The sequence below is a fragment of the Astyanax mexicanus genome, chromosome 16 (genome assembly GCF_023375975.1).
Source record: "Astyanax mexicanus isolate ESR-SI-001 chromosome 16, AstMex3_surface, whole genome shotgun sequence".
Lineage (NCBI taxonomy): Eukaryota > Metazoa > Chordata > Actinopteri > Characiformes > Acestrorhamphidae > Astyanax > Astyanax mexicanus.
In genome coordinates this window covers 17,301,983-17,328,234 of record NC_064423.1, presented here as the reverse complement: position 1 = coordinate 17,328,234, position 26,252 = coordinate 17,301,983, and the positions used below count along the sequence as shown (strand labels likewise).

The window sequence follows — 26,252 nt, the reverse complement described above, 5'->3', positions numbered from 1 at the left end:
ATAAATGCATATAATCCAATATATAATCCAAGTATTGTATATGTATGTACCAGTTAAAAGTTTTGACACCTTTGTGTGTTTTCTTTCTTTATTATTTTTTACATTGTAAATTTAATATTGAAGACATTAAATATAAACAGGAACATGCTGAATTATTTTGTAAACAATACGTGTTTAACCAGAATATGTTTTATACTTTAGATTCTTGTTGCCACATTTAGCTTTGAGGACAGATTTGCACACTCTTGGTATTTTCTGGAGGTGCTGAATAGGGCTGCCACAAACGATTATTTTTATAGTCGACTAATCACCGATTATTTTTTATGATTAGTCGACTAATCGGATCATACGTTAATTGAATATAAAACACAGTTTATCACAATAGAATGCAGCTGCTATTATACAACCAACATTAGATTTCAGCTATATGCTAACTAAAAATAAAAACAATTAAAATCATAGTTCATTAAACCTTTAATGAAATATGCAGCTTGTTGTAACAGACAATTATTTTACTGTTTAGCATAAAGTGTAAACAACTGTGTAAAATAAGGATAAGGCACTGGCATTTATGAAACATCTCAACCGTGAGGTTGTTTGAACTATTATGAAAAAAAAGTATATTAATAAAAAATGCCTCTCTGTCCAGATATTGTGTACATTACCGTACACAGGGCAGCGGTCTGCACAGATCTGATTGGCAGAGGAGAGCGTTTGATGATTTTACACCACACATGACTGATCTGTGAGTTTACTGCACTGAAAAGCACTGAAAACAGAAGCCACTGTCAGAATGAAATCCTTCTCTGTAGTTTATCGGTTTGGGACGGCATTTGTGACAACGTCTGGGTCCGGATCCGGATCGCGGTCCGCCTATTAGTGACCTCTGTTTTAAAGCTATCAAGATGAGTAAGTTAAGTACTAAGTTAACGCTCTGTTTACGCTAATTTTAGCAGCTAAATAGCAATTTAGCTTCTTAGTCATTTAATCAGCCACAACATGCCTCCTTTTCAGGTGCTCGTGCATCGCGGTTGTGCTGCCGAGTAAGGCAAGTTCTTCATTGCAGATATTGCATTGCACGCGTTTCACTTTTATTTTCTTGGTGATCCCACACTTTTGAGTTCTGTAGCGGGGTAGCCATGAAACCAGAGCCTGTCTGTATAATGTCCTGAGATGTCGTCCACTACCTACCCCGGTTTCCACTACTGCGCATGTGCATCCAGGACAGAAAGGCAGTCGCAGCAGTTTGGAGAGAAAAACTAAGAAAAAAAAAAAAACGACTAATCGACTATTAAATTAGTCGTCGACTATTTTACTAGTCGACATAATCGTGACTAGTCGACTAATCGTGGCAGCCCTAGTGCTGAACAATAGCTGCTGCTTTTCTTCACACTGTGAAGCTCCAGCTCATCCGAAATCACCATCTCACCATCAGTTGGATTTAGGTCAGGGGATTGCGAAGCCCAAAAACATTTTTTTTACTATGTTATTCCATATGTGTCCCTTAACTGTTTTTATGTCTTTAGTATTAATCTACAATGTAGACAATACATTAAATAAAGAAATTTTTATTGAACATTAAATGAGAAAGTGTCCAAACTTTAGACTGGTTCTGTATTTCAAATGTGAGGACAGAAGAACTTAATCAGTTTTGTGTTTCACTTCTCAAACTCAGATGCACCACTGAATGCAATAGCTGACAACAGGCCAGGAGTCAATGACATGAAACTGATTTGAAAGTTCAAAATAGTTTGTTTATATTTACAGCATTTGTAAACAAAACAATTCTTTTAATAAATGTATACATTTATATATCAAATTGAATGTAAACAAAACATCTTTAGAAATAGCTTATGGTAGTCACAGGTGGTACTGAACATTTCCTGAACACTGTTTCACATGCATCACTGCCATGGCAGTTGTTTTGTTCATGAACGCGGTGCATGTTTCAGAGCTGGGTATATATCACAGAAAACAAGTGCATTCATTGAGCAGATGCAGAATTAATGTTCTCACCTAATGAAATTCCACTACAAGAGAAATCTGAAGTGTAATAAAAATATTCTGACAACCATATACATGCTCTTGTTCTTGACTGGTATTTCTCTCGTTAGACCAGGTATTCTCTCAGATCTGAAGGTGATGCAGACGTGTGACTCATGATTAAAGAAACTGAACTGGCATACAAACACAAAGACACACAAAACGATAACAAGCTCAAACAGGGACTGATAATAATTTAGGACCAAAGAGGAATGTGCACTTAGATGGGGGCACCAATTTAACACCATGGTTTTCAGTCTTTGCATTTTCTTAACGAGCAGACATTTGAGAAGTACTATGCCATATTCACTATAGCAGTCTTCCTCAATGGTAGCCACTGCATTTCGCAAGGTGCCAGGAATACATTGTACTGTATGCCTGGTGGCTCAGTTTGTAACATTTGTCAATTTGTTGTTTTATGTCCTCGAAGATCAAAGCACAGTGCTAAACAGTTTATAAGTCAGGTGGGAAAATAAAGGCCTCAGCAGCAGTTTCTGCATCACCTTCTTCCTCCTCTGGTATTGGTTCCTCCCATGTAAAAACATCTGAGTTGTTATCATGCTCTATTATGGATGCTTGTGGTTCTCCCTCGATTTCCCATGGACACAGAGCATCACATCGGGTCAGAGGTCGAGTACCTCTAGACCCTTGTGGAGTATGTGCGCTACCTGCAGACAGTGGCGCATCTGTTTGAATGATTTGAGTGACACATTGATCACCACTGACTTCTTCATACCCTGGAATTGCAGAGGCATCATCTGCACAGGCACCTTCTTGCATTTTTGATATTTCTGAGTCTTCATGTTTTTGAGGATATATATCTGCTTGAGACTTATCTTGACTACTAGTTAGTTTAGGTGATTGCTCTGTGTCCCAGGGGCGAATATCAGCACAAATGCTTTCTTGCTTTTGAACTGGCTTTTCTCGCTCACTTGACTGCCTCGAATGAAGACTTGCTTGTTTTTGGTAAGATTTTACTGGCTGTTCAGTGTCCGGCTTCCCAGTTTCCCAAGAACAGATGTCTGAAGAACCAACCTCTTGCTTTCTGACTGGCTCACCAATTTCCCAGGGACAGACCTCTGAAGAACCAGCCTCTTGTTTTCTGACTGGTTCACCAGTTTCCCAGGGACAGACCTCTGAAGAACCAGCCTCTTGCTTTCTGACTGGCTCACCAGTTTCCCAGGGACAGACCTCTGAAGAACCAGCCTCTTGTTTTCTGACTGGTCCATCAGTTTCCCAAGGACAGACCTCTGAAGAAGCAACCTCCTGCTTTCTGACTGGCTCACTAGTTTCCCATGGACAAACATCTGCATGTTTACTGTCTTGTTTCAGGAGAGATTTCTCTCGCTCCTTGGTTTTGATACTGCCTTTTCCTTCTGTTCGCTCAGACTGCTCTGCCTCCCATGGACATACATTTGCATTCTTTGTGGCAGAACTCTGTGATGTTACCTCAGCTGTTTCTTTATTTGGATTAGAAGATGCTCCCTCTGATTTTGTTACTGTAGGTGTGGCTTCAGGGAAATCCCAAGGACATGTTTCTGCTGTGTTTGTCATCTGTTTAGTCAGAAGATTTTTCTTGACTGGGGCAGCTTCTTGTGACTGTTCTTTAGCATCGGTTTTTGGTGTCTGTTCCGATTCCCATGGGCATATGTTAGAATGTACCCTTTCTTGACTTTCAGGCCCTTTGACGTCTGGTTGAGAAGACTCTGAGTAGTCCCATGGACATGCTTCCGCATTACTGGTGAGCTGTTTAGTTAACAGACGTGTTTTAGTTCTACTGTCTGAGTCGGTTCCCTTGGTTGTTTCAGGGCCCTTGTCCTGCCCTGATTCCCAGGGACACACATTAGCACGGGCATCTTCTTGTTGCATCTGTGCTTCACTTGTTTCCCATGGACACACATCACTGCTAATTTTCTCTTGTTCACCTGGACCCTTCTTATTTAAGGGGCTCTCGTTTGGATGGGTATTTACATATATGACTCTCTCTGTTGGCTTTATTACTTCAGAAGTTGGTTTGGCAGGATCTTGTTTAACCTGAGGGGTACTGGTATCTGACACATCCCAAGGACACACGTCAGGCTTTATACTGCTTCGCCGTTGTTCAAATCCTTCCATAGATTTATGGTCAGTACTAGACACCACTTCTGAGGTCTCCCAAGGACAAATATTTAATAAGTCTTTTTTCTCTTTTGTCATTTGTGGTTCTTGGTCATCTGTTTCCCAAGGACAAATATCATCACGTGCTTCCTTGGCTTGTAATTGATCTGATTCCTCCACTTCCCAGGGGCAAATATTAGCAATGCTGCTTTGTTGATGTACTAGCTGAGGCTTGGTTGGAACATCCCATGGACATACGTCTGCCTTTGGAACAGTCAGTGAAGGTCTAACATGGAGCAAAGATGATTTGTTGCTGTCAGTGCTGAGGGTCAGTGACAGTCTATGTTTGCTGCCTTGTTTTTGTATTATACCTTCATAGGGATTTAGTTTTTTGACCTCCATTACTATCTCCTTTGATTCCCATGGGCAGATTTGAGTTAGAGCACTGCCTTTTGGGCTTCTTTCTGGGGAATCATATGATGATAGTCTTACTGCTTCCTGTTTCACAAGGCAAGGTTTTGTTTCAACAGTGGTCATAGCTCGTCTTGGTGTTTGTGGTGTCCTTCTCCCTGAAGTCGCAGCAGTGCCTGGGGTCAGTTTCATTGATGTGGCTCGGGTCTGTTGGGATGTGTCATCTTTACTGTTAGTGTCGCTTTTACTTTTATCTTTGCCACTCCCTTTTCCCAAGCCTCTTACCACAAGGAGGCTTTGAGTGGCAGAGCGGAAGGAGAAACCACGGTGGTCCTTTGGCTTGGCAAAGCCATGTGGTGATCCTGGAGCACTAGAGGAGATGGGAGGTTTTGGCCTTGGAGAGTCAACATCTGCATCTGCCACAAGCCCTCCTTCTGCTGCTGGAGGAGGAGGGGGAGGCAAACCTTCCCAGGGACAGACAAAGAGTCGGGTAGGTGATGATGCGGTCTCAGGTGTTGGGGGCTGTTCCTGAGAGAGAGAATAAGTGACGTGCTTTTGGTTCGACAGGTTTTTGCCTGCAGGCTGTTCCTCTTCAACCTCCCAAGGGCAGACCTCAGACTTGTCGAACGACAGACAAAGCAAGGCATTTGAGGTTTGCTCTTTGATAGAGCCCTGTGGTCGTTGAACCTTCTGTACAGGACTTGTTTTGGCAGCAAGTGACGCATCCTCCATGCTTCTAGTAGGGCAAAGAGGATAATGATCTCTGTGCTTTTCGGTGAAACTAAGAGACTTCTGAAACCGGGTAGAGACAGGCTGAAGAAGGTTATTGTCTACAGCAAGATTGTGAGCGCTGGCTGACTTACAAATAAGTAATGCTGTGTCAATAGATTCCGCCTCTGAGATATGCGATGACCTCTTATCAATGGAGTTTCTCATCGAGGATTTCCGGGAGCTGTCCTTCTCTGGGTAATACTCATAGGCACTAAGAGACTTTCGCATCTTTGGAGACGGTAGCTTTACTGTCTCATTCTTTATACTAGCGCTGTCAGGAGTTGACATGAAAGCTCCAGACCACTTTCGCATTCCTCCAATCCCTGACATGTCCTTCTCCTCACGACTGCACTGGCGACTCAGGCTCTCTGGGATCTCCGCTATGCGCTTAATAAGGGATCGTCCAAGCGTAAGCCGAGAGCTGCGCTTCTTCTGCAGGTGTGGGTTGTTGTTCGCCATCTTTTTGGTCTTGTGGACTTCCAACTGCGCATAAAGTTTCTTCAGCTCGTCCTGGTGCCAAAATGGTGCAGAGAGAGGGGATTCAGATAAGAATGAGTTTGAAGGGGCAGAGGGTAGATGTTCATGATTATTATAGTTGACAGAAGGAAACAGTAAAGACTCAAGGAAAAAAGGGTGAGAAAAGTGAAGGAAAGAGGAAAATAGGTGTCTTTTGTGTCTATAATTTCTATTGCACAAGTCAACTAATGTACTTATTATAGCAGTTATTACAGATTAGCACAATTTACTGCATTTTAATAATGAATTGCAAATTCACATTTTGGTACGGTTAATAAAGTGTTAGTAGACGGGTTTAGCATTTATTTATGGTTAGTTTAGTAGCATTGTTAGTTGGGCATAAACACTGTATGGTAATATCTGTAGTTCTGACATTTTCACATTTTTAGCACTATTATCTGTAAAGACCTGCCTATTGTTAGTGGCAGGTGTAATTTAGGCTTTTACTTGGCCTACATGTAGACATTATCATACAGCAAGCCCATAAGAGGTTATTGGGGTTTGTTAGTAAGGCTGCATGGGGATAAAGGACTTTACCCGGATGTCATCAGGGTCCAGGCTGTGGTCGCTCCAGCAGGTAGATGTAAAGCTACTGTTGAGATAAGAGCATGAACGTCGTAGGTCCACCTCATCCTCATAAACCTCTGCAGCAACCTCTTCTTTGACAGGTCGAGATATGTAAAGGAACTGTAACAATAAAAAACATTTAAATTGGTTTATTTATTTGCAACCTGTTCTGCAATAATATTACAATTCACTCTTTGGCATATGCATAAAACTCAAAATTGAAGTACCTTAGGAAGGAACAGCAGACCAAGGGTTACAGTGATTGTGACATGAGTATGGGTGAAGAACAACAGGAGCATCCAGTCAGGATGAAGAGATGGCCTTGCAAATCTGAGAGTGGCAAAAAAAACATCAATATATTCATATCAGTCTGTTATGTTTGCTCATGGCTTTTTATTTAACATGATTTATTTTACATTTAACACGATCTTGAATACTCACCTAAAAAGATGAAACATGGCGGAGAGGAGCAGCTCATTGTGGATGGCAATGCCCATGTAGCGAGGCTCATGGAAGGCAGAGGGAACAGCCTTCACTGCATTGCAGAGGAAGCTCCCCCAGCACAAGAACAATAACTCCGCTGAGAAATTGAAATCAACAGCAGTCAGTCTGACATACAGCCAGTATTCAGTGTGCTGTTTTGCTTGTTGGGTACTTCAGGCCATGGATTTGTTAGTTTGCTACTCATATCTAATCATTTCAAATAACGATTTTAAAATAAGCTTGAAAATCCACTGGATTAGTCTTCATTAATTATTTATTCAATCGCTTGATGGCTTCTCTCAGCAAAAAAACTGTAGTCTAGTTTCCAAATGCATGCTGTCCCATAGGCCAGTGTTATTTTGTTAAGAAGTAAGTACATAAAGATATCATAGGTGGGCCTGTCTGAATAATTACATTATAGTATTATTATCGTACAATACATAAACATGACCTCAATCATTTTTGCTGACCTTGATATTACCCATTGTATTTATTTTGCAAGCAGAGCCCATTAATGTGATCATATTGGTATGTTGACTTTGTTTAACCCAAAAGAGCCCAGGGTGACGTGACATATACTGAACACTTTTAGTGCATCACAGGGCAGTATGTGATCATATGGTCTTATTTACTAAATGTAGGTGTGCTGGGTTAATACAGACGTCTGTTCCAACCATTTTAACAATTAAGACAGTTTAATATATAGGTTCCATATAACTAGCACATACAACAAAACGGTAAAATAAAAGTTAAGTTGTTAAATGTTACATTGCCATTTGAACCTTAAAATGTTTTCAGTCACGCAAATCTTATTATAATAGCCATATTAAATTTCTGAATATCCTTTTTAATTAAAAGTTGATTAACATATTTTTGCACAAGGCGCACTCAAAATCCTTTAATTTTGGTGGCATTAACCGCTTACCGCGGCTAGTGCTAGCGGTTAGCTGTTAATGTAGCAGGATCAAACTTTAGTAGAAATCTGGAAAGCTAAGCTTATTGTAAATAAACGGAAGTGCTTTACTCACCCAAATAAACAGTGTTCAGGAATCTGTAGATTGACATCCATTGCTCATTTGACTTAATTTTTTTAAGAGTTTTGTTTACTTAACTTAGCTTTACAGGTCTCGCTGCCAAACAGCAATAATATTGTTTATGGCAATCATTTATGGGGCAATAGATGAAAAGAGTAGTTAGTGTGACAGGCCTAATCATAAGGTTGTAATCCTGCAGATTTCACCTACCCACAGCCATCATATGATCCCACCGGTCCAGGTCACACACACTGAAGCCTTGTCCATCTGAAGTGGTCGATGTAATCAGTACAGGCACATTGCGATCTCGGTTTTGTAGGACCCCCGCAGTCCATGCACACAAAAACCAGCTCACAGTGAGAACCATCACTCCCAGCATCTTCATTGCAGTAGTACTAGACATGTAGGGGACTCTCTGGGCAGTACGTGAAAGGAATACCTTCAGCACCCTGAGAAAATGAAAGACTGCAGTCAGGATAAACATTATTCAAATTATAATACTGCTTAAAGTTAAAGGTCAGGGTTTTAAAGTTTTAATGGTTGGTTTGGCCACACTCAAAATTAAATTAATAATTTCAGCCTTCTACAGTAAATAAAATGTGTAAGTTATATTAAAAAAACACCTTTTTCACTGTTTACACTGACATAGCAAAAATGGACAAAAATCAGCCAGTAACATATGCTAATATTTAGTTACCTCAATTTGCTAACATTGGGATTCATTTATCAAGCATCTCAGAGCAAAAGTGCTGATCTAAGATCACATCTTATCAACTGTCAAATAGAATGAAGTAAAGTTTAACTGATTCTGGATCAGCATTCTTACTCCGAGACTCATTTGATAAATAAGGGTCATTAAACAAGCCTTTTTCAGCTTATATCTTTTAAGGTAAACAGTCAGTCTGTGTCTAGGAAAATGAACTAATACCAAATGTGAACAGTTAAAAGCATTAATTTCTTCAGTTTATTCGAGTAGCGTGTATTAATGGACTTTCAGTTGGCATTTATTGTCTCCCTGCTCCCATTCTATAGTATTGCTCAGCTAGCTAACATTACATAGCTAACACTATTTACACTGCACTGAGAGAGAGAAAGAGCTAGCTTTAGCTAGTTATTATCATAATAAACATTGATAGTGCACATATAACAAGCATATCATATTTTAATACATATTATTTTTGGTAACATTTAGGTGATAACGTTTATAATTACACCATCAGTCTGGTAAAGAAGTAACATTACTGGTTAAATGTAGCTAGCTGGCTACGTGTGTTGGTGCGCTTGTTGCTGGCTACGTGTGTTGGTGCGCTTGTTGCTGGCTACGTGTGTTGATAGCCTGTTGGCCTTTTTTGCTTTTGCCAGCTTATATGGTTGTTTGCATTCTGAAATGTTAGTTTTTATGATTTTATTTTGTATGTTCAGGACAACGATGGTGGAGTTTTACAAAATATAGCAAAATAAAAGAGTATTTACTATCAATGTGCTTAATACATGTTTTAAAATGTTGAAAACAATACATGAAATACATGAATACATGCTATTTCTATTTTCACTTTACTGTATATAATTATTTTAATGAAAATTACCTGTAATGCAGTAATGCCTTTTAGAGTAGTCTTATATTTGCTGTGATAAAAAGGCGGCTCATAATAATAGGTTATCATTATTGTGATGACCTAATAATTACTGTGGTAAAGCATTTAACATTGTAAAGATAAAAACTGTGAATTTACTACAACATCTTACCAGCGAATTGCTGTTGCCAAGTTACTGTACATTTTTACACAACATTTGTTCTTTTTTACAGTGAATGATCCTGTCACATTATATGTGGCATTTTAGTGTGCATATGTGTTTTAATGGTATTGTTGAGAATCCTCAGCATTGCATGCTCATTCTGTTGTTGATATCTTAAGAACTAAATGTGGCCTGAGGATGCTTCATCCAGCATGTTGCTTGGTGAGTACGATTGTTCAGATGGATGAAAAGGGTGATTATCAGGTAAATTAGAAGAGATTAGAGTTAGCACAAGCTGTACAGACCGATACATTTTCAGTGTCAAAGTTCCATAAACGATGGCAAAGCCAAGCAGACGGACCCAGCGGAGTAGGATGCAGCGGAAAGTACTGGGTTTGAAATACAAGATGAAGACCTACAATTAAAACAGACATACATGTTTTAATTTTATAAATTTCAAATATTGATCAAATAATTCAAATGTTTCTGGACACATGTAAGTTAACTTACAGTAATATAGATTTTTTTTGTTATATGGAAAACCACTTAAAGTGTTTAATAAAATCATATTTATCCCCTGGTATTGTTTATTATAATGTGCCTTGAGGTACATACAGTATACAGTGCCAAAAGTCAAAAGTTTGGACACACATTCTCATTCATTATTTTTTGTTCTTACATTGTAAATGAATACTGAAGTCAGAATATGAAGGAACACATACGGAATCATGTAGTAAAATGTTAAAGTGTGCTAAAGTGTTAAACAAATCAAAATACTCTGTGAAGCATTTAGGTGGCTCTTATCTTGGGTGCTGTTAATTATGGTTTCTGAGGCTGGTTACTTTTTTGAGGTGGCCATGAGAGCCAGTTTCATCATAATATTTTTCATGGTCTTTGCAACTGGACTGGAGAATACTTTGTAATAAGTTCTTGAAATGTTTTTGATTGACTGACTCTTATTTCTTAAATATATATATTTTTGCTTAGTTGCGGAGTTGCATAATATGGATTATAACATCAAATAGGGATATTCCCTGTATACAAACTCTACCTCTTCACTACACAACTGATGCTCTTAAACACATTAAGAGGACAAGATATTTAACTCTTGACAAGACTTTACCTCATATAGCTAAATACGAAAATGCCAAGATGAGCAAAGGTGTCATTTTAGCAAGAGGTGGTAATGTTAATTTCTTGAAACACTTTAACCTGGTTTTAATATAATTTCAATGAAACTCAGATGAACAGTTTAATATTAGTTTAGTTATATAAGTTATGTATTACATTATATTTGAATCTCAGTACAGTTAACAGGGACCACAGATTTATAGATCTGCAGTTTAAATACATATTCATACTCAGCTCATAGTTTCCAGTGTGTAACTTGCAGTACACACTAGGCTTTTGCTGCAATAATAACTTGATTATGAAATGTTGAAATTTGACAATTGACGTCAAACATCCCAGCGCATATTACAGGTCATTGAGGAAGTGGCCTGTCATCAATAAAGTAAGTTTGAGTAACCTTAGCTTATGCAATGCCTCATTCATTGTCTGCTACCACCAATCCTGCCTCTGCACCCATTATGAAATAATCCCAAATGCAGAGCTGTAATCTGGAAAGAAGGTCCAGTTTTTAATCTCACACTCACCGGGAAGTAAAGGAGCAGAGACCCAAACAGAATCATCTCCAGCAGCATCAGGCCTGAGGCTCGGATCCGCTACCACACAGGAGTAAACCAGTGGTGGGAAGGGGAAGATGAGGGGACACAGAGACAGACAGAAAGAAGGATTAATTGAACCCATCATCAGTGCCTTCCATTAGTAGTGAGAAAATGAGGTCAGATTTGTTGTTTTTACTTCAGGCTAAAACAGTTTTGATGAAACTTGAAAAGATAGAGGCAAATGCACAGAAATACCTACATTATCATTTTAGACCAACATCCTTTTTATATTTTAGTTCACTATTTTGAGCATTAGTAATGGGATAAATGAATGTAAAAAAATGTAATTAAATTAATTTAAGTAAAGCTGACCTCTTATTGCTCTGCCCACAAATATACTTATTTATAGAAAGTGATTTATTTAGCTAGCTTTCCTTTTTAAATAAATAAATAAAAAAAAACGGCAATGTAGCACTTTAAATACACAACAATACACTTTCTTAGGTTCTTTAACACTACAAAAGAACATATTTACAGTGAGCACCTCTTAATACAATAGTTATTATAACCCACAGAAATGTGGGATCACATAAGCTAACCAAAACTAACTCAATAATGAATCACTGAGATGCTCATCATCCTCGTTTATGTTTTTTAAATCAGTTCTATATTTTCAGGCAAAAAAAAGGTGCATTTGATCAGTTTGTTTATATATGTACAGCTCCAGAAAAAAGTGAAGAGACCACTTTAAAATTATAAGTGTCTCTGATTTTACTATTCATGGGTATATAAACATTGTTGTTAGTCTATATACCATGCTTTTAGACCTTCAATATTGCAAAGAAAACAAGCTGGAATGTCTGGAAGTCTGATATGTAATCAAGAGGTAAACAAAGTTGAACTGCTTAAATTTTTTGTCAGGGTCGGCATAAGGTCACCCAAAAGCAGTGTGAAAAACTGGTGGAGCGCATGCCTAGATGCATTAAAGCTGTGAATAAAAATCAGGGTTATTCCACCAAATATAATTTTTGTAGCTGCTCCTGAGTTAAGACATTAGTATTGTTGTTTCTAATTGATTATGAACTTTCTTTATTGAGGTCTAAAAGCACTGCATCCTTTTTGTTATTTTGGCCATTTCTAATTTTCTGCAAATAAATGCTCAAATATCCCACCCCTCCCCCCGGGGATAACGCAGTTGACGATGAGTGAGTGATGAGTGATGTCAGGAGTTATGTATATACTGTAAACTCTTTTTTTCAATAACTGCAAACATATTAAGTACATAATTAACAAGCAAAGCACAGATACTCAAGTGTCAGGTTTATACAGTAAAGTGATATGTAGGATGTTGGTAAATCACTTTAGCCATTATAAACGCTTGAATGGGAGGTGGATTTACCCACTTATTAAACTCGAATCACACAATAGGAAAGTGTAAGATGTGGATTAAACAGTGTGATAAAATACATTACCAAGTAATCGCACTTAAGCCGAGGCAGGCATGTATGCATTAAGCTGTGTGGCTAACTGCATCATTGTGAATATGAGGCTTAATAATAATAGATCAACATTTGGATTTCCTCTGTATTTAGGCTGCAGTGTGTAGCTTTTTAATGCTTTGTCTTCTCTTTTAAAGTGATCTGTTGATCTGTCCTGTTATAATAAACATCTATTTTCTTGTCTATTTTCATACATAAGGAACACTATATTATAAGGTGCACTATCAAAAACGTTTGTTTTCTGGTCTATTTTCATACGTAAGACGCACCTGATAATAAGGTGCATTTTAAGCGACACTAGTAAGGAACAAGAATGTCACCATGTTTCCCTTCTAATGGGTGAGTAAAGCGCTTCTGTTTATTTACAGTAAGCTTAGATTTCCAATATTTTCAACAGCGCGGTTAGCAGCAGCTCTAGCCATGGTAAGCAGTGCTTAGTGCTAGTAAATGTCCTCCAACAGCAGAGGAACCCTCAGTTTTCTGGTTAGCCTGGGCACTATTAGCTAGCGGTTCTATCCACGTAGCTTGTTTTAACAAAATAAACATGCAGGCTGCAGTCCGATATACTCGCCTATGAATGGCGAAAGAGCTAGAGCAGTTAGTGGCTAATGCTAATACTGCTCCAGCCTCGGTGCTGGAGAAACTTCACTGAAAATCCTGTATAACACTGTACTTCAGTGGCTTTACTGCTCCTTACAATCTGACTGGTAAAATTCATACATAAGGCGCACTGTCGATGTTTGGAAAAATAAAAGGATTTTAATTGTGCCTTATAGTCCCCTCAGTGAGAAATGAGCTTCAGCAGCATCAGTATCGACTGACGAACACTGGCAAAATGTTTCAGGTAGGTAAACAGTGAGTGGGTGATGTGGTTAGCTTAATTAAACGTTAGCTGCAGTTATTTCACTCACTAACCATAGAACCCTTGAGACAGAACAAAATTGAGTATACAGTCTACCTTTGCTTTTGTGAACTCAGTAGCTTATCAGACACATTTACAGTATACAGGTAGTTGCAGGGTTTAGAGAAGGGTCATAATATAGAAGCTTAAGCGGGGTTAGTGTAGCCAGAAAGAAAAAAATGAAACGGCTTTAATAGAGGAAAGGACAGGGCCATGCAACACAAATGTGTTTTGTTTCTTTTTTAGCTTTCTTCCATTAAGCCTGTGTCATGTGAATAACTTGTAATTGTTTTTTACCAGCATCTGAATAATAAAATCACTAGTGATAGGAATGTTACCTGCATTTATTTCAGTAAACAGTTGCTTTAAAATGTCTGAACAAATACCACATTTGTTCTATTTAACATCTTTAACTCTTGATGGTCATACGAGTGTATTTTGATTTAAAAAGCTTAGTGGACTGTACAATATGGGCTGTGGGAATCCCTATAGATGGCAGGGCAATAGAAAAACACTATAATGGCAACAGGCACTCAGATAAGATAAGATTATACTAATACAAACAGTCGTACATAAATACTGAAATGTACATAAAATCAAGGCATTTGCCAAAAGGTCAGGAAATGTCATTTATTGCTTTCTAAAGGCAGTATTGGTGCTGCAAGCCACCATTTATAGCTTAAGAGCCTAAGCTGAAAACTATATACAATGTCATAAGAAATATTTAAAAACGTTAAGTCAGTGGTTCAATATGAATCTTTTGTACATGTTAATACTGAAAAAAATAGAAAATAAAATTTTTATTAAAAAAAACATCCTGCTCCTGTTACCCAGCCTTTACCTTTCTGACCTACATGCACTTAATAATAATTATTTTAAATAAGTTATTTTTAAGCATTTCACAGGCTTAAAACACTCATTAATGTTTATGATCCAGTATTAAAATACATATTTTCAAACGCACACTTAAAACTAATTTATAATTTCAGAATTAACTGTGGTTGACAACAGGTTATCAAAAGTGTATACCAGTCATAGTGCAAAGACAAAAATCGGGCATAATCATTTGCAAGGCATGTAGCCCAAGTGTTTCTCAAAATATTCTTTTTAAGATCAAACCTGTTGGTCCTTTATTGTTGACCGACTACATACAATTTATTGCTAATTGTTTCATAATACAAATGCAATTTATTAGTATTGTTTCTGTTTATGCATCAGTGGCAACAAAATCATGGATGTTGGTATGGATACTTATGCAAAAGTTTGTTGGCTTAATGTGAAAAACGTATAAATAAATAGTAGAGTATTTAACTTATTTGTGACAGCCCGAATTTTAAGCCAAAAAAACTTAAGTGTAACAGTTCCTGGTTTCTACCACCAACACTGAACAGCTCAGACTTACTAATTTTTTCTCTCATCAAAGTAAGTCTTTTCCCATCAATTTCCCTTTAAGATCAAAATCTAACAGCAAACAATGTTACAGTCCCATGTTTTAACAGATTTTGTTGATTGATGACAATTTAATTTTCTTTTTAACCAGACCTCCGATCTAGGTACACTTACCTTGGTCCTGCGACACTGGTATGCCCTCAACATGCTGAGAAGAACAAGAGCCATGAAGATACCCTGCACAGCCAGGACCGCCGCTCGCAGGAGCCAGTCTTCCTGCACCCAACAGGGGGAACTGTCCTTGCACTGCTTACAGCCAGGCCAGCAGGGTAGGCAAACTGGCAGGTTAGGGTAACAAGTCCGGGTACTATTTGAACCATCAGCCACTGTTTCACCACACAGAATCACATAGGACCAGACAGAGTATTATATGTACAGAATACAATTTGAAAATAGGCCCTTATTAACCTGGCTATTTGCATATACCCGAGCTAATAAATCATGTGATCTTGTTCTTTCATGTGATGGAGCCACATTTTCCTCTATTAGACTGCTCTAACTAGAGGCTACCAAGTCATGTACACTTTTTTGAAAATATTTTTAGTGTTTAAATGCATTAAATGTATTTTTGGTTGTTTAAACAGTCTACTATCAAAACACTAGTGTTGACCTAATACTTGGGAAAGCTTGCTAACAGTTCAATCAAAGGGTTTGGGAGTTTAATTAGATAGCTAGACAGCTGCATTTAGTACCGTATTTTTTGCACTATAAGGCGCAACAGATTTTAAGGTACACTATCAATAAACGTCTATTTTCTGGTCTATTTTCATACATAATGTGCACCGGATTATAAGGCACATTATTAACAATCGTCTATTTTCTGGTCTATTTACATACATAATGTGCACTGGATTATAAGGCGCATTATTAACGAACGTCTTCTGTTTATTTACAGAAACCTTAGATTTACAGATTTCCACCGATATACTCACCTGTAAAGAGAGCGAAAGAGCTAGCGCTTAGTGCGGTTAGTGGCTAATGCTAATGCTGCTCCAGCAGTGCTAGCAGTGGTTTGCAGCAGGCTACAGGCCGAGAATGGCAAAAGAACTAGCGCTTAGCGCGCTTAGCGGGTAATGCTAATACTGCTCCAGTCTCGGTGCTGGAGAACTAAACTGAAACTCCTGTATAAAGCTGCACTTCAGCAGAGTGGCTTTACTGCTTCTTACAACCTTTTGGGAAAATTAAAGGATTTTAAGTGCAACTTATAGTGCAAAAAATACGGTAGTCAAGCTGGTAAACACATCCTAGCTTTTTTGGTTCAGCTACAACTGAGGGCCATTATGACTAACTGGCTGTTGTGTTTTGTGCCTCATTTAAAAGCAGCGTAGATTGGCTATTAAGTCTGAAGTGAAATCCTTCAGAACAGACAAAAAAAGTAAACTGTAGGCCATCCTTTCAGAAGCATGGCTCTTCTGGATGGATGCAAATATACATTTGCTTTGCGACAGCCAGAAATAGCACAGCATGTACCAGTTACCCCATGCCTTTAAATAACTCTGCTATATATTGTCAGCAGGATTAGCACTCCTTATCATATCAACCTGAATGCACAAGCTAAGGTGGAAAAGGCATTTTTGTGGAATGTTAGTCATAGCTCAGCTGTGAGACCATAACCATGACAGATCTAAAGTGTGAGGTTTTTGTAGCATAGTTTTCTTGCATATGGACTGTGGGAGTATGGACTGAGTTGTGTAAAAGGGTAATTTGACCATTTGGTGCTTCATGGTGTTTTTATAAATAATCATCTACTTGTGAGCTTGAAATATTAATCAGATACTTTATAACAAAATGTTATAAATGATAAATTATGCCACTTTTTGGTAGTCTTACTTTTGTTCTTGTAATTTGATGGTGGGCTGTAGTATCCCTCTTTACAGCGGCAGCAGTACTGGCCCAGTCGAAAGCCCTGCCTTGGAATTGGGTCACACTGGGTGGAGTGAGAGAGACAAAGAGGGAGAGGAGGAGAATCGTGACTGAAACAAATGTCAAGACATCTATCAGTTGACTTTGTTAGCCTCCACTGATGAGTTATTGAACACACTCCAATATTTTTACATGAAAAAACAGTGTCTTAATGGCTTTCAGATCAATGACCAACTGCCTCCAGACCCCGAGTGTGTGTGAGCACTTTGATCATTCTTGGCTTAGAGATTAAGCCTGGAAGAGGCACTCAGAGGCCAGATTGCCAGTTCATGCCCATGGAGGACAGTGTGCGAGTGTGTTTGTGTTTGAGTGCTCTCTCTCATTAATTACATGAGCAGACTCTCATCAGTCCTCCCTTCGTTTGACCCACTCATCAGAAAAGCTGTGAGTTAATCTAAGTTAAAACGTAAATGGATGGGTAATGCCTATTGAAAGGACTATCTCTTTTTTTTCCCAACAAAACTCCTCCCCCCTCAACATGCGCACACACAAAATCACGGTCCATTAATTGCAGGTTTCTATAAAAAGCTCCTTACTTACTGTTTACAGATAATAACAGGGCGTTCCTCAGATTTTACAAAAATAATTCTATCACTGAAACGTAAACAAATTTATTCAGGTTTGGTGAGAAATGGTGCACTCTAGAGAAACCGATCTGATTTTTTTTTACAGTGGTGATGACTGTACCCAGGGAGTGTAGATTTTAAATGACAAAATATTAGTTTATTAACTTATAGAACCAGTAAAACTACATGTCTTCTGAAGCATTTATGTAATGTTAAGCATATGTAATCAATTTACATTTTAAAATAAATTTAAAAAGGACATTGCCTGGCCTGGGATTCGGGGGTTATAGCCCTGAATATTTTTTAACGAGCCCTGAATATGGCCGACATTGGTGATTTTTTTTTTTTTTTGGGATTAAGCCCCTAATGTTTGTAGTAATGCCCCAAATTTTCTGTCACATTCAGCAAAGGAACGCAGTAATTTGTTTTAGTGAGCAAAAGGAATAAATGGTAGTGTTACATAAAATGCATTGTTGATAATGTTTTACAAAGTATTTTTTTAGAGTAGAATCTCTGTGAAAACATCTCTGGGCTGTGTTCATAGTAAAAGCTAATGATGATGGTTTTTTTTATATTTTGAGAGTTTGTCACTTTCTTTTTCTGTTAAAATCAGTGTTTTCACTTATGTTTCCAAGTAGTTCCTGCATGCTTTTTTCGTTGGTAAATCTAAAAACCAAAAACCATAAACCATAAATCATAAGTTGTTGGTAAATCAAAAAGGTAACACTACATTTTATACAGAATACTTAAAAAATCTCTCTAAAAAAAAATACGATAATTAACTGGGCCCAAATGTTTACATACCCAGTCAATGTCCCTGGTAGACAAAGAACACTGGGAAACTGCATGTCAACTTAATTGATAATTGGCATTTTAAATCAAGTTTTTGATAGAATGTTTGGAATGCGTCAGTAGGGACAGTGTGCCTACATTCTTGATAGAGTTTTTCATCTCCATGACTTTATAACCTTAATTCCTTTTGTGTTTTTGGCTCATGAAGTCTTGTCTTCAGCAAGGATATTGAATCTTTATCTTCATGCTAGCTTAATGGTAGACAACAGCCTCTGGACTCCAGAAGCCACATATGCAATCAACTCTTTAACTTTTGTCATATTCTTTAAAAAAGCTACCAAAATATATAGCTAAGCAAGGCAATGTGGCACTCTTGTTCTTTTAATGTTTATCAGCCTTTATATCGTCCTCTACATTGGCGCAACAACATCCTCATAAAACCAGACGCTTCCTTTGTTTAAAACCCTGCGGTCACACCCTACCGGGGCACTACTCACCTGAGACCTACATAACTACACCCTAGTAGGAAGGACAGGAGGGAAATTTTGGGTGATTTTTTTATTGCCTGTTCCTCCCAACCAGCTGAGTGGTGTGCTGGAAAAAAGGATGTCAGCATCACTGGATTAACGCCATAATCCCCCCGATCATCCCTGTACCACCCAGCACAAAGATCTTTAAATAGAAGGTCTGGATGAGAGAGAGGACGGTGGCAGATGGGGGAGGAATGGAAAAGGGTGAAAGAGCACATGATGAGAGAGATGGATAGATAGTTAGAGAGAAAGAAAGAGAGAGAATGAATGAGTGAGGTGTCAAATTAAGAAATGATCATGGTAAAGTATGATCGCAAGTGACAAGGTAGCTGCTGGTGAGAATGAACTTTCAAAAGCATGTTGTGAACCAATTTAAAACAATCCCCCCACAACCCAACAGGGCACACCAGGTTACTGTTTCAAAGCTCAGACGTGTCACCATTATGTTGCACAACATTGTTTTGTGTGTCCTGCTACAGCTAAGGCAGGTGTAGTATTAACTACCGTAGTTTTATAAAAACATTGAGCTGAAGAATTTTGGATTTAGGTTAAGAACACTAAATATCAAAGTGAAATTAACACTTACATCTAAATGCAGATGTTGGAGAAATGAAATGTAATGAATCTTTTGATATAGCAATTTAGTAATCAATTTAACGCTCGAAACTCTCAAAAAAATAATTCATTTAAACAGGCTTAAAGAGTTATACATTGTTTTCTTTTCAATACAATAAATATTTGGAACAAGTATGAGGAAATCTCTAACACAGAGCTAACTGAAAGCTGCATGTGCCAAAAAGTTTTTGCCAATGTACTTAATTAATTATAATAAGAGGTAAACTGTTCAATTAAATGTGAAATTGACTTGAGGTCAAATTGCCCAGTTCTATAAAAGTATGTTCTGGGATCAAGTGTTATGATGTTGATACTGAAATCAAAATTCTGGAATCAAGACAATTTGGTTGATAAATAGAGGACAAATTAGTGTTATGTCTGAACAGCAATACACTTTCTCTGAGTGGACTATGTTGTTTTGTGTTGTATTAATTAATTTTTACATGTTATTTAAGAGTTATTTACACAAGAAATTGTAAAAAAAACAACTAATACTAGAGTATAGTGATGTATATACCTTTGAACATACACATTGTGATAAAAAAAAAAAAACAGTTCCACAGACCCCCCACAGTGGATTGTTTTTCTTAATTTCCTAACTAATTTGTAAGGGAAATAATTAAAAAACAATAACATTACACAACTAGTGTGATAACGTAACACACAATACCAGTCAAACGTTTGGACACACTCTCTATTTTCAGTTTTATCTACTATTATTGTAGATTAAAAATAAGGACATCAAAACAATTAAGGGACACGTATGAAATTACCTAGTAAACTAAAAAAGTGTTTGGCCTCCCCTGACCTAACAGCGTGAAGGAAAAGCAGTAACTATTGTTCAGCACCTCCAGGAACTCATTCAATTCACATTAAATGAGAGGAGGTGTGTCCAACCTGTTTGACTTGTAATGTTAAAAGTGTGAAATGGGCGGTAAATTTACCTCCATGCTGGTCCGGTTACATTGATGTGTGTCTGAAAACCACACATTTCCGCTGGCACACTGGTCCACATCAAAACCCTGAATATTCACATCCACACGGACCACCCCCCTGCCACCAGAACAGACAGAGAAAATCATAGTGAAAAGTTATAATAGTTATAGAAACAATTTGGGTCCTTATTAAGAGATGGTTTGAAAGACTAATTGAAACACAACACATTCAAAAACTGCTTACTTTACAAGGAGCTTGAAAGGTCATGTATAATACCATTTAAAAGTTTTCAAGCATATAATCATGTAAAATCAACTTTGTTGCAGATACATTCATAATATTCTCCTTTTTACAGGTTTTAAATCATTTGCTGGATGAATGATAAACAGAGATTTAGATTATAGTAAAATGACTGAGAAACTTAGAGTATATTTAAGAATAATATAGCACAACATTTAATATCCAGAATTATATTTAAAGTGGTTAAAAAGTTAAAGAATATCAAATACACTGTCTAGACAAAAAGTCAGCACCTGGATTTAACTAAGCAAATAAGTAAAAGCCTCCCTTAATAATAACTGGATAATAACTGCATGGGGATAATGTTTTAGCTGGCAACAAGTTATTATCCCTAATTCTTATTTGTTAAATAAATAAGCTGGCGATTACTTAAACATTTGGTAAAATTAGATCATAGAAAAAAAACAGCACTAGAAATCAGGGATATGTTTAATAGTGAAAGTAAGAGCATTTCCACACACAATGTAAAGGGAACTCAAGTGATTGGAACTAATAAGCCGCGTAGCCTTAAGAAAACAACTTGTCAGTCAGGTTCACCCGCAAAAATGGCCTCAATTTGCTAGGAAGCATAAAGATTGGACTCTGTAGCAATGGATAAAGGTCTGGATGTGGTCTATTAGGGTTACTGCAGTTGCTCAGGTCTAGGTTCTGCAATGTTATGTGCCCAAAGAATGTGGTCATCTGAATATACTGAATGACCAGATTATTTCATCAATGGATTTTTTTCTTCCCTGAGGACACAAGCACCTTTCAAGATGACAATACCAGGATTCATCAGGCCAAATTGTAAAATAGTCGTTCAGAGAGCATGAGATCATTATTTTCACACATGGACCAGACAAGAGCACCACTGACAATCTTTGGGATGTGCGGGAGAAGATTTTGCACAGTGGTTCAAATCTCCCATCATCAATACAAGATTTTAGGGGGAAAAAACACTGGATAGAATTAAATGTTGAGATATTGCAGAAAAGTGTAGAAGCAATGCCACAGTAAATGTGTGCTCAATCAAAGCTAAAGGCAGTCCAACCAAATATTAGAGTATGTGACTAGGGAGTTGAAATAACTTGAAATATTGAACAAAACATCTACATTGCTTTTTTACAGAACCACAAAACTTTTAAAGTTTAGTTCTTAATTATTCAACCTACACTGTGTGAATTATTAAATACTTTTAAACTCATAAACATCCTGTAAATATGGCAAATAATGCATACAGGACAGTATACTTAATCCCTCACCACAGGGTACAAAAGACACAGACAAAAAAGTTGACAGACCTGAACTCTGGGCTGAGGTCCGGCTTCAGCCCATAAAAGGGTATTGACAGGGTAAGGAGCCATCCAGGCAAGTAACGACCGTCCTCGCACTCCAAGAAAGGCGTCTCACCCCACCGAAGTCCACTGCTATTGGTGATGTAGCTATCCCCACGTGCCCACTTGGGTGTGTCCAGGGTGCTGAGGTCATTGAGCAGGACCCGTTTTGACAGGCCAGGGAGGGGTGGCATGCTGGACTTCAGCGAGGTGAACCAGCTGTGACCAGAGGGGGGAGAGATAAGGCTCTCCCAGGTCAAAGTGAGGTCCTGTGGGTAGAGGTGTTGAGATTAACTAGACTCACTCTTAATAACAAAAAAACAAATAGAGAAAAGCTCAGATTCTAAGTTGAGGGAAGTTCAGAAGCACTTCAAGAATATATTAATCATGGGTGAAAATTTGGATATTTGACCCTGGTGGAAACATTCAGTAATGGAGCTGCAAATGACACCAGGCCACTTATAATATTTCCCTTTGCCTAAAAGAAATTGTTTCTGTCACTTCCCAAATGGGTTCAATATACCATATACCTAGATAATTCCTGCCCAATCAATAAAACCCAATAATATAATATGCTCACATGTTGATCTGTTACTACATACACAACTCTTTGTTGCTAAACCTACTCAAATCATACCAATATGATACGTCCTTATTTTCCACTCGGATGTCCCTACCTGCAGGTAGATGTCTTGCGAAGGGCCCCTAGAGGCGCGGAGCACCAGCTGTGGTTGCGGTGCCGTAGGATCGGCATCAAAAGTCAGCAAGGCCCTTCGGACTAGGCCAGGCCTGTCGCCCTCCAGCATGCCCCGCACCAGTGCATGGTACCACTCAATGTCCTCCCGCACACTGGTCTCCCGCAGCTCACTGGCCTGGAAGATGAGGTTGAGGAAGTTGGCAGCATTGGTGAGGGACACAGCAGCCTGCCACAAGAGAGGCCTCAGGTCCGGCGGGAAAGTGCCACGCTGGGGGGACAGCTGGAAGGGCCGGCGACATCTGGTAGAACTGAGGGCAGAGGCATCGCCGGTGTAGAGGTAATTCTCAGGCATGGACGAGTCCTCCTCTTCCTTCTCCTCGCCTTTATCTCCTTCATCTTCTTTTTCTGCGTCCACCTCCTTCATCACTACCTTTGGGCTTGGGCCTACGCTTGTCATCTGCATGCTGGCCAGCTCCTCTTCTGCTGTGGAACTTGAGTAAGAGAGGGATGAGGTGGCATCTAGTCCATCAGAGTCTGAGCTGGACCGGAGCTGAGCAGACACCAAGGGGGGCAGAAGAAAAGGCAACAGCAGCAAGGTGACTTGAAAGCCCATGTTCCTGGAACTCCACATCTCCTAGAGCTTTTACTCAAGATAAACCACCTGTGGAAACCATCTTGACCAGCTTTGAGGGACCAGGAACTTCTGTGTCCAGGACTTATTTCTTCTGGGATTGCGCTCCCTAGTGCTTCCCAAGGTTGCAGCAGGTGGCAGAAGGGGTTGTGGCCGATGTCAGTGGGTCTCCCTTGCACGCTCGAGTGTCCCACTGCCATGGATGTAAATCAGCGAAAGAAGCATTGTTGATTAGCCAGCTGTCCCTTTTAGCACTGTGAGAATCAATGAGTTTCCCACAGCGACAAGCCCACTGTGACTCTCTGAGAGCTTGAGCCAGCCAGAGATTACGCAGCCTGCGGGTCTAGTGCTGGCGTGACAACAGGGGTGCTGAGAAGAAAGCGAGAGCCAAGTATGTCTGTGTGTGTGAGGGACAAGGAATAAGAAGCAGGGGAGGTGTGGACGAATGGAGTGGAGAGAATGCAAGTCTTTTCTTCTCTCGTGTGCCTCGTTCCTCGTTTGATCTGTGGCTCCTCTGCAAAGCCCCTGTCACTCGCTCACTCTCGCACATACACACTCTCTCTCCCTCTCTCTCTCTCTCCCACCCCACCCTTTCTCTCACTCTCTCTTCTCCCCCATCCCACCACTGTCTGATATGACCACCTCTATGAGAGGCGCTCAGAGTCCTGGGGGTGATGAGAGTGACACATCTGTTAATGTTAATGTTGAGTTGCAGAGTGCAGTGTGTGTTTATGTGTGTGTGTGTGTTTGTGTCTATGTGTGTGTGTGTGTGCTCACAGACAGGATGATGGACGAATGGAATAGAGGGTAATCCTCTCTATTTGGGCGTGCAGCAGAATCTCACCGCTCTCTGGATTAACCCGACACTCTCCTGCTGGGTCAGGGAGTGAGTGGTCTTTTATGGTCTTTTAGCGTGTTTGTGTGTTAGCACTGATATGTGCATGTGCGTGCAAGTGTGTGTGTGTGTGTGTGTGTGTGTATAGTCCAACTATTGTGTGATAGTGTGTGTCTAGACGTGTGTGTGACACAACTAGAGTCTTGTACAGCGCGTGGCACGAAAAAAAAGCAGAAGCAGCAACAACAACAACAACAACAACAGCAGCAGCAGCAGCAAGCACAATCAATGGAATCTGAAGATAGTTAATGGAATAAACAAAAATAAAAACACAATGTATGCAACACCTGTGGAGGCAACTGCGACATTGTACCTGTTAGAAAGAGAGAAAAAGAGAAAGAGAGAGAGAGGGAGCCCTCTCCTCCTTATGAATCAAGCAAGTCCAGTCATTCTGGGTGATGCAGGCAAATCCTTGTTTTGGTGCCATGGCAACAGGGTTCTGAGAATTCAACATCCATTCCTGTGGGTCCCCACCCCCACCAAGACTGCAGAGCATGTAGAAGTGATGTCTACGCGTGTTCGTGTTTGTATTTCATGCCAAAAAAAAGTATAATAAGGCTTGAGTGAACATGGCAATGTACAGTATTTACATACAGTACATGAAGACCAGTGCATATCATTGCTGTCCAATGAAACACAATTATCTCCATTTTTGTTGATTTTTAGTTTCCTACATAATTTGAATAGACAAACTGTCCCTTACACTATATAAAAAATATTGATGAACAGACCAATATAAATACTTCAAAATGATCTGAAAGAAACTCTTTTTACATTTTTACTCTCTCCTGTAAAGTTGTTGCTTTTATTGGACTTGTTTTTATTGGACAGTGACAATATACTATATATAAGCAATATCAGCATCTATCCAATCCCTTAATTGTTTTTCAACCTTCAGGTTTCAGTGTTAATTTGTCCTTCGCACAACATGTCATTCTTGTGGTGAGGCTCAGGTAGTTACAGCGTGACAAACACAGCAAAGTTACACAAATATACAGAACTATATATAATAAATAAAAACAGAAAATATACCAAATATACATAAATATACAACCATAAATCAGAAAAGATGTGACAGTATGGAAAATGCATATAAAAACGTGTCTGTAACATTTACTTGAACTTTTATTAAATTGCAGACAGTGTGAACCCAAGCAAGATATTTAGTGTTTTGTTTTATATATATTTGTTAATTTACATCCATGCCTGCATTTAAGGCCTGCTGGGTTCGTTTAGGGCTCTTAATGATACCTCATTAAGAGCCCTAAACGAACCCAGCAGGCCTTAAAAAAATAAATAATGTGATTTAAACAGGTTATATAAACAGGTGAATATTATCATAATTTACTACAAAAGCTTAAGTATCCTAAAAAGGCTGAGTCTTTCAGTATTAAAAATAAGCAGAAGAAAAAAAAAACGCGTGAGAAAATTATTGAAAGATTTAAAAACAGTGTTCCTCAAAGAACAACTGGAGGGGATTTATTATATTTATGTATACATGTATCCCTCTACAGTTTGTAATATTGTTAAACAATTGAAAGAATCAGAAGCAAGGGGGCAAACCTAAACTGAACACCTGTGTTCTCCAATCCCTCACATGGCACTGCACACAAAAAAAAACAATATTCAGCAATAGGACCACAGAACCACTCTGGCAAGGGATTACTTTAGCAAACCTTTGTCAAGCAATACAATAAATCAAAAATGCCATTTAAAATGTACTGTTCAAAACAGAAGCTTTAAATTAACCATGTCCAAAAGTGGTGTTGACTTCTCGGGTAAACCAGCACACAGTGGAAACGTGTATTGTGATCAGACAAATCAGTATTCCAGATAAAAAGCATCATCCAGATTGTTGTCAGCAATAAGTCCAAAAACC

At 38.7% G+C, this 26,252-nt stretch overlaps 1 protein-coding gene across 1 annotated transcript; it reads right to left on the bottom strand.

Annotated features, from left to right (window-relative positions):
• Positions 1–1,598: 1,598 nt before the first annotated feature.
• On the bottom strand, positions 1,599–24,284 carry gpr179 (G protein-coupled receptor 179). The gene is made up of 12 exons (XM_007240145.4): positions 22,828–24,284; positions 22,118–22,419; positions 20,546–20,654; positions 17,006–17,102; positions 15,290–15,501; positions 11,315–11,383; positions 9,965–10,074; positions 8,133–8,371; positions 6,847–6,985; positions 6,633–6,735; positions 6,376–6,525; positions 1,599–5,832 (listed from the first exon to the last, which is right to left on the bottom strand). The coding sequence occupies exons 1-12, from the start codon at positions 23,476–23,478 to the stop codon at positions 2,497–2,499; spliced, it is 5,517 nt and encodes a 1,838-aa protein (XP_007240207.3). The 5' UTR covers positions 23,479–24,284; the 3' UTR covers positions 1,599–2,496.
• Between the last annotated feature and the right edge of the window lie 1,968 nt (positions 24,285–26,252).

Excerpts from the sequence above, each read along its gene's own strand:
- gpr179 (XM_007240145.4), bottom strand. The coding sequence starts at position 23,478 with ATGTGGAGTTCCAGGAACATGGGCTTTCAAGTCACCTTGCTGCTGTTG. Across the intron at positions 15,502-17,005 it reads ATCAAATTACAAGAACAAAA|TGGCTGATGGTTCAAATAGT; the intron begins GTAAGACTACCA and ends GTGGTGAAACAG. Across the intron at positions 6,526-6,632 it reads GTCTGCTGTTCCTTCCTAAG|TTCCTTTACATATCTCGACC; the intron begins GTACTTCAATTT and ends TTATTGTTACAG.